The sequence below is a fragment of the Salmo salar genome, chromosome 04, assembly GCF_965601325.2.
Source record: "Salmo salar chromosome 04, fSalSal1, whole genome shotgun sequence".
Lineage (NCBI taxonomy): Eukaryota > Metazoa > Chordata > Actinopteri > Salmoniformes > Salmonidae > Salmo > Salmo salar.
This window is the reverse complement of record NC_138294.1, coordinates 53,519,269-53,528,735: the sequence shown is the minus strand read 5'-3', so window position 1 is coordinate 53,528,735 and position 9,467 is coordinate 53,519,269. Positions and strand designations below refer to the sequence as shown.

General features: G+C 38.4%; 1 protein-coding gene across 1 annotated transcript; it reads right to left on the bottom strand.

The window, feature by feature from the left end:
- Window positions 1-659: 659 nt before the first annotated feature.
- LOC100194650 (ribosomal protein L36a-2) lies at window positions 660-3,829 on the bottom strand. Its single transcript, NM_001139734.1, has 5 exons — window positions 3,812-3,829; window positions 3,367-3,472; window positions 2,696-2,763; window positions 2,377-2,499; window positions 660-727 (listed from the first exon to the last, which is right to left on the bottom strand). The coding sequence occupies exons 1-5, from the start codon at window positions 3,812-3,814 to the stop codon at window positions 707-709; spliced, it is 321 nt and encodes a 106-aa protein (NP_001133206.1). The 5' UTR covers window positions 3,815-3,829; the 3' UTR covers window positions 660-706.
- Between the last annotated feature and the right edge of the window lie 5,638 nt (window positions 3,830-9,467).

The window sequence follows — 9,467 nt, the reverse complement described above, 5'->3', positions numbered from 1 at the left end:
GTCAGTGAATGAAAACATGCATAAAGCGTACATCTTCGAGTCAGTGTAAAATCCATAGCTATTCCATTAGAAACACTGAATAATACATAGGCATTATCTAGTTTGTTTTCCTTCATAAGTATTTAACAACTAGAAACATTCTGCCCCCAAGCAAGATAACTATGTAGCAATTTGCTTCACACCATTGAAAGTCAATTCAGGCAAAGGTATCATCCTCAAGCTTCACTACAGACACATTTAATGCATCTTTTTGGGCACCTGACCAAATTTCACAGAAATGTGAGTTATAGATCAGTCATTCTCATTGAAAGCAGATCTAAGAAGCAATAGATCAGCTTTATGTGCGCTATTTCTATGCTTCCCGATCTTAAGTTTTCTATACCAGCTTCTAACAGCTGAAAATACAAATTTCAGTGATGGAAAACATTTCAGTGATGGTACAATGATTCTCTACACAATTACTGCTTGTTTTGTCAAAATGAAGTTAGGCTAACTATTTGAATTTTAGCAACCAGGAAATGGTAGAGCGATTTCTGCATATTGCACCTTTAATGTGTAACTACATGTGCCAGACAACTCAAGATCCCTTATGTGATTGGTTCCAATGTTTCAACGCATAAAGGTTTATTAACTGACAGTAAATACAGTACAAGTTCAGGTACAGTTAGAATACATATTTTATTGACAAGTGACCCAAGAAAAGAGCTCAAAACTGGATGACCTGGCCCTGAAAGAGTGAGAAAAAAGACATTAGAAATTGGCATTTCAGATTGCTGCAAAGATTCAAATCACCACTCATTAACCTGTTGGGTCTAGGGGGCAGCATTTGCACGTCTGGATAAAAAAAATGTACCCGATTTAATCTGGTTACTAATCCTACCCAGTAACTAGAATATGCATATACTTATTATATATGGATAGAAAACACTCTAAAGTTTCCAAAACTGTTTGAATGGTGTCTGTGAGTATAACAGAACTCATTTGGCAGGCAAAACCCTGAGACATTTTCTGACAGGAAGTGGATACCTGATGTGTTGTATTGACTTTAAACCTATCCCATTGAAAAACACAGGGGTTTAGGAATATTTTGGCACTTCCTATTGCTTCCACTAGATGTCACCAGCCTTTACAAAGTGTTTTGAGTCTTCTGGAGGGAGATCTGACCGAACAAGAGCCATGGAACGGTGATGTCCCATTAGACACCTGGCGCGCTACTTCATGTTGGGTACCCTCGTTCCAATACGTTATAAAAGAGTATGCATTCGTCCACCTTGAATATTATTCATGTTCTGGTTAAAAAAGGCCCTAATGATTTATGCTATACAACGTTTGACATGTTTGAACGAACGGAAATATATTTTTTCCCCTCGTTCATGACGAGAAGTCCGGCTGGCTTACATCATGTGCTAACGAGACGGAGATTTTTGGACATAAATGATGAGCTTTTTTGAACAAAACTACATTCGTTATGGACCTGTGATACCTGGAAGTGACATCTGATGAAGAGAATCAAAGGTAATGGATTATTTACATAGTATTTTCGATTTTAGATCTCCCCAACATGACGTCTAGTCTGTATCGCAACGCGTATTTTTCTGGGCGCAGTGCTCAGATTATTGCAAAGTGTGATTTCCCAGTAAGGTTATTTTTAAATCTGGCAAGTTGATTGCGTTCAAGAGATGTAAATCTATAATTCTTTAAATGACAATATAATATTTTAACAATGTTTTCTAATTTTAATTATTTAATTTCTGACGCTGACTTGACTGCCGGTTATTGGAGGGAAACGATTTCCTCAACATCAATGCCATAGTAAAACGCTGTTTTTGGATATAAAAATGAACTTGATAGAACTAAAAATGCATGCATTGTCTAACATAATGTCCTAGGAGTGTCATCTGATGGAGATTGTAAAAGGTTAGTGCATCATTTTAGCTGGTTTTATGGTTTTGGTGACCCTGTCTTTGACTTGACAAAACATTACACACAACTCTTGTAAATGTACTGTCCTAACATACTCTAAATTTATGCTTTCGCCGTAAAACCTTTTTGAAATCGTAAAACGTGGTTAGATTAAGGAGATGTTTATCTTTCAAATGGTGTAACATAGTTGTATTTTTGAAAATTTTTAATTTTGACATTTATTTGGATTCAAATTTGCCGCTCTTGAAATGCACCTGCTGTTGATGGAGTGCACCACGGGTGGCACGCTAGCGTCCCACCTAGCCCCAAGAGGTTAACTCAATCGTATTAGTGTCAATCTCATTAAAACCACCGTCTGCCTATTCCCTTATTTCCAAGCAATGCTCTCCATTAGGCTTCGAGTAGAAGCCAAGTTTGCTGGCTCTCAAAACTGAGGAGAACCAGTATGTTTACCTTTCTCTTCTTGTCTCCTCCCAGTTCAAAGTGTTTGCATCTCTTGATGGGCACCATTCTCTTCTGCCGACAGTTGGGCTCCACACACTCCAGCCTCAACACGATCTTCTTTGTAGTTTTAGCCTGCGGGAGAAATCACAAGTGTTTGAGCAAGTAACATAAAAAGATGGAAATGATTTATGTGCTGACTAGTAGACTGAGTATTGACATGGAAACTAAAACAGAAGACAGTGGCAATTTGCAAACAAACATGTCCCATCTGTAGGAGGGGAAGACAAGTTGAATTTGTAAATCTTTTCTCATTATGATTCTTCCATACCTTCTTCCTGAAAATAGGCTTGGTCTGGCCACCATAACCAGATTGCTTTCTGTCATATCTCCTTTTGCCTGAAAGACAGTTACCTGATAAATGCATGGAAGGTCGATACCACACATAATAAATACATGTGAATGTTCAAGCAGACAGGGAAAGCGAAGTAACGTTAGACCAAAGATTTTTTATAACTAAACCAAGATAGACCACAGCCTGTCGTTTCCAATGGGAACAAATTAATCATATTTGGCATATTCAAGGAGGGCAGAGCCAAGCAGATCCTACTGGCCCTTTCTAGCATGCATCTGCATATATCCATTAGGGACTGCCTACCCTGTGAGGTGCATGTGCAATAACTCAATTTGCCTTCGCACTTCTAAATAACACTTTTTTACTTTGGCAAAAGGTAAAGTACACAAAATGTAGTCGACTCTGTTCATAACAGATTATAGTTGTGGGAACAGATAACTACTATTGAAGTCAAATGTTTCATGGATGAGAATTTTCAGGATGTCGGCCAGGCCAATTTCCATCTTCTCCCACTGCAGGCCACTGGGCTTCCTCTCAGTGCCATATTTGGTAGTGAGTGGAAACAAAATGCGGATGATTCACATTTATACATCCTGTGAAATATCTGCCTCATTGTTCTATATGTGGTTAGACTATAGCAAACTTACCCTGTGCATACAGAGAATCCTTCCCCTTCTTGTACTGGGTAACTTTGTGAGTTTGATGTTTCTTACATTTCTTGCAGTAAGTCCTGCGGGTCTTCGGTACGTTTACCTAGATACATGATACAAAACGAAGTAAATGACTGTACCAAAGATACTATAGTTAAGGCTTCTCTCCGCTGTAACATATGCTCCGTTGCGTTTTAGCAACTTCAGTAACGTTAGCTAGTTGCCAAGTAGCTAAACCACATTGCATTGGAAGTGTTTGCTAAACTAACGTTCGCTAGCTAATTCCTGTTAATAGGCTCTTGGGCCACAATCAACTGGCTCGTATGAAACGTGAGGGAGAACAATAGTTGCAACACATTATCTCCTACATACAATATAAACTATCTTAAATACATTTAAATAGTTTCAGATTACAAATTAGCAATTGGTGGCGATAACGTACCATGACTGCACACTCTTGATGCAGGAGGTCAAAGGAAGAAAAATAAGTCAGGAGACCGCATGGAGATGAAACCGGAAATGCGTGTGTGAGCTGGACAGAAGAGATCTGTGCAATGCAATAGTGCCGTCCTGTGGATTAAGTCCGCCTAGCAGAAGAGAAAATCATTTCATGGAAAGTACTGGCAGAGTTTCTAAACCATACTAAACCATATTTGTTACAGGTAAGTGGTTTTTATGGCTTTTCCCAGTTAACAGATGTAAGAATGAAGAAATTACTTGTAAGCCTACATTGTGACAATGAAATATGACTTTCATTTACTGAAACCATTACTGAGATACTAGAATATGTAATATTGACATAAATAACTGCATGTGGAAATTTACTGTTGTGGAAAATAATTATGTTAGAGAGAAACATTGAATTATGAATGTATTAATTATTGAAAATGTCAAAAATATTAACATCATGAAATATTACGTCAACATAGACAGACTGCCCTGATACCATAAAACAACACATCAGATTTCCATCCAGTAACGTTAGACTGATTTTGTAAAACGGAGTCATGATTCTCATCATTAGCCTGTTTATTCATTTCAATGTGTATTAACCCATTCACGTCCTTGTACGGCATTTAATACAATATCAAAATGCACCACTGAACAAATTATGTTTGGTGTTATTGCATGAAATTTGGTGTCAACATAGTACAAGTGTCTACACAGGCCACATTGAAATATTTAGATAATGACAATCATTCTTCTACTGTCAATCAAAGTTGGGACTTTGAGAACATTTTTTAAAAATCATTAAAATGACTTCAGCATATGTATTTTAAAATACTTTTCAGAATGTATTTGTTTAAAATCATAGTATTGTTATTTGACCTGTGCCAATTATGATTTAACACTTTGTTTGAACTACAGCTATTTCTATATTTTACTATATTTAGTCTTTGGACACATGAGGTCAATGTTTTTTTTACACATTTCACACATCAAGTGAAGTGAATACACGTTCAAATAATCAGATCTTAATCATTTTTGGTATATAGATTGTCCAGACCGATACACTGAGTTAACAAAACATTAGGAACACCCGCTCTTTCCATGACATAGCTTTCACCTGGATTCACATGGTCAGTCTATGTTCCCTTATTGATGACACCTGTTAAATACACTTCAAATCAATGGAGATGAAGGGGAGGTGACAGGCATTGAGACATGGATTGTGTATGTATGCCATTCAGAGAGTGCTTTTGAACGGGGTGTGGTAGTAGGTGGAAGGCGCACCGGTTTCAGTGTGTCAAGAATTGGGTTTTTCACGCTTAGTAGTTATCTGTGTGTATCAAGAATGGTCCACCACCCAAAGGACATCCAGACAACTTGACACAACAGTGGGAAGTATTGGAGTCAACATTGGCCAGCATCCCTGTTGAATGCTTTCGATGAACTTTTGACGAATTGAGGCTGTTCTGAGGGCAAAAGGGGGTGCAGCGCAATATTAGGAAGGTGTTCCTAATGTTTTGTACACTGTGTAGATTTCTCCTATTTCACGCATTTGTAGAACTTTGGCTACCAGCTTTGTGCACGACCTCAAGATGTTCTTTGAAGTTTGATGTGGTGTTTCCGGACGAACTTTCCAGAGTTTGTATTTGACTGATCTCCTCGATTAAACAAAAAATAATGGGAGCATTTCCACAAGGAAAAGGTTAAACAGGGTAACAGCTGCCATCTTTCTTTGATTTTCGTGCTTTACGATAGCCTATTGGAAACAAGTTAGCCTACAGCATGAATTCCGTTACCATGAGACAAGGCATTAAACATGTATACCTTATATAACATGGCGGTAGAGATATGCTTCAAAGTAATATACGGGTTGAAAAAGTAACTAATATTACAATATTTAAAGACAAGAGCTTATTACTCCGTTACACATGTAAGTAATATGTTACACCCAACACTGTTCCCGAGTGATTCTGTTTTTGGAACAGAATCTGTTTTTGAAACACTGTTGTGTATTGTTTTTGCATAACTGGCATCCTCAATGCTTAAAGGGCAAATGTGAGAAAGTACAGACATGCTACTCTAAGTAAACACATTTTTGATATTCTGAGAATATGGCAACCATGATCTGGGTATGTTTCTATCAGAAGCAACACTACCACCTGGGCCATGTTTCAGCAATACATTTAAGAATGTTACAGATAGAAATGCAATGATGAGAGCTGATGTGATTCCTAATGAGAGACATGTTTGTTCTACTGTTCAGGGTATGTGGTGTGGATGCTCAACTATATAGAATTCTACCGATTCACATCTTTCAATGTGAAACTCATTTTAATTAGAACAGATAGGTGTGGTGTAATTTATGCCAAATAATGACGTTAACATATATTGCTATGAATGTGAGAGTAGGGTGACTCCCCTAGCAGGTCTTGAACCCAGGCCACCAGCACCAATGACAAACACCCTAACTACTGTCCAATAAGGGATATCTCTAGGGCATGTGCTTATTGGGCCAGTATAGTTAGGCACTGGCCAGATTAAAACCTAACCCCTCCTCCCTAGGTACTTGTGTAGATCTGAAACAACTTGATAGCAGTAAGCATCAGGGTGAATGCACTTTTAAGTAAATTAAAAGTATACCCAAGATTTTTATTGATCATAGAGATTCAGGAGTATAATTAAAATGGCTTAATATGCCCCACCAACATTAGACAACTATACCAAAAGCCCTTAAATTGTTGAAATATAAAATCAATGAAGAGAGAATAGTAAAATTAACTGATAACTGACACATACATGGTGGCATAGTAGAAATATCTGAATGCTGTGAACCAAGAGGTTGTGAGTCCAAATCCCAGGTGAGGACATGATGAATAATAATTACTGTATAAATTAACATGCACAATGTAATCATGTATGTCGAAGTGTCATGTAAGTTGAAAACACTATGTTAAAAGCACTGTGTGTGTGAGTATCCCTTACCTTGCCAAACAAAGATATATGAATGGATCAGGGCCCTGATGGGCTTGGCAACAGTAACAAGTTGTGATATGTAATGACATTTATTTTTTGGGGAGAATGTTTTCTTGCAGCGTTCCCATGAAACGTGTGTAGAACTTTAATACTGTATCTTACATTCTGAGAACATGGCAACCATGTTCTGAGTATGTTTGGCGGGAAGTTGATGGAATATTTCCCTAACCTTCAGAAAACTAGACACATGAATGTTCTTGCAACGTCCCATAATACGCATCCTAACCCTACCACCCCTCCCCTAAACTACTGGACAACAATACGTAGGTTTCCACTTACAGCATATACATACATTTCATGGACAGTATATTTTACATTAGTTATCTTGTTTGTTTTTAGTCCTAGCCTTCAGCTACCCTCAACCCCTCCCATCTATTTCTGAAGACCATCCAGTTTTGATTTCTAGCTGCCATATATTTTTCCACTGTGCTGTGATGTTTCACAAAAGTTCTGAACCTTTCTTTTCTCATAGTTTCTACAGATTGTAAATTAAAGATAAACACTTTTGCTAAGAATATTATTATATTATTGATCAATTTACTATGACTTCATATCACCCAGCAGTGCTATTTGCAGAGTTAGCTTCAAGTAAATGTAGAAATGTTTCTGCCATTTCTGAACCTGCGACCAAAAACAAGCTACATACAGTGGGGGAAAAAAGTATTTGATCCCCTGCTGATTTTGTACGTTTGCCCACTTACAAAGAAATGATCAGTGTATAATTTTAATGGTAGGTTTATATTAACAGTGAGAGACAGAATGACAACAAAAAAATCCAGAAAAACGCATGTCAAAAATGTTAAAATGATTTGCATTTTAATGAGGGAAAGAAATATTTGACTCCTCTGCAAAACATGACTTAGTACTTGGTGGCAAAACCCTTGTTGGCAATCAGAGGTCAGACGTTTCTTGTTGTTGGCCACCAGGTTTGCACACATCTCAGGAGGGATTTTGTCCCACTCCTCTTTGCAGATCTTCTCCAAGTCATTAAGGTTTCGAGGCTGACGTTTGGCAACTCGAACCTTCAGCTCCCTCCACAGATTTTCTATGGGATTAAGGTCTGGAGACTGGTTAGGCCACTCCAGGACCTTAATGTGCTTCTTCTTGAGCCACTCCTTTGTTGCCTTGTCCGTGTGTTTTGGGTCATTGTCATGCTGGAATACCCATCCACGACCCATTTTCAATGCCCTGGCTGAGGGAAGGAGGTTCTCACCCAAGATTTGACAGTACATGGCCCCGTCAAATGATGCGGTGAGGTTGTCCTGTCCCCTTAGCAGAAAAACACCCCCGAAAGCATAATGTTTCCACCTCCATGTTTGATGGTGGAGATGGTGTTCTTGGGGTCATAGGCAGCATTCCTCCTCCTCCAAACACGGCGAGTTGAGTTGATGCCAAAGAGCTCCATTTTGGTCTCATCTGACCACAACACTTTCACCAGTTGTCCTCTGAATCATTCAGATGTTCATTGGCAAACTTCAGACGGGCATGTATATGTATTCTTGAGCAGGGGGACCTTGCTCAAGAAATCCTTGGCGTAGTGTGTTACCAATTGTTTTCTTGGTGACTATGGTCCCAGCTGCCTTGAGATCATTGACAAGATCCTTCCGTGTAGTTCTGGGCTGATTCCTCACCGTTCTCATGATCATTGCAACTCCACGAGGTGAGATCTTGCATGGAGCCCCAGGCCGAGGGATATTGACAGTTCTTTTCTGTTTCTTCCATTTGCGAATAATCGCACCAAATGTTGTCACCTTCTCACCAAGCTGCTTGGCGATGGTCTTGTAGCTCATTCCAGCCTTGTAGGTCTACAATCTTGTCCCTGACATCCTTGGAGAGCTCTTTGGTCTTGGCCATGGTGGAGAGTTTGGAATCTGATTGATCGATTTCTTCTGTGGACAGGTGTGTCTTTTATACAGGTAACAAGATGCGGTTAGGAGCACTCTCTTTAAGAGTGTGCTCCTAATCTCAGCTCGTTACCTGTATAAAAGACACCTGGGAGCCAGAAATCTTTCTGACTGAGAGGGGGTCAAATACTTATTTCCCTCATTAAAATGCAAATCAATTTATAACATTTTTGACATGCGTTTTTCTTGATATTTTTGTTATTCTGTCTCTCACTGTTCAAATAAACCTAACATAAAAATTATAGACTGATCATTTCTTTGTCAGTGGGCAAACATACAAAATCAGCAAGGGATAAAATACTTTTTCCCCCCACTGTATATAGTGATCTAATGATTCTCTCTTCGCAGCAAAATCTGCAGAGCTGGGATGGTTGTATCCCCCATATAACATTTTATTAGTTGCAAGAATTTTGTATGATAATTTCAATTTAAAAACTACGTGTTTTAATCCAGCGTCGTTTTGTGTATCAGTTCATAGACCACGTGTCATGGAATCGGTACATTGAAAATCTCCTCCCAATTAGATTGCAACCTGTATGGCACAGCTGTTAATTTTTGGTCCTTAAATTAAACTGGTATACTTTTTTTTATTTATTCCAATATATACATTGCCTTCAGAAAGTATTCAGACCCCTTGACTTTTTCCACATTTTGTTACGTTACAGCGTTATTCTAAAATTATTTAAATAGTTTTCCCCCCTCAATCTACAC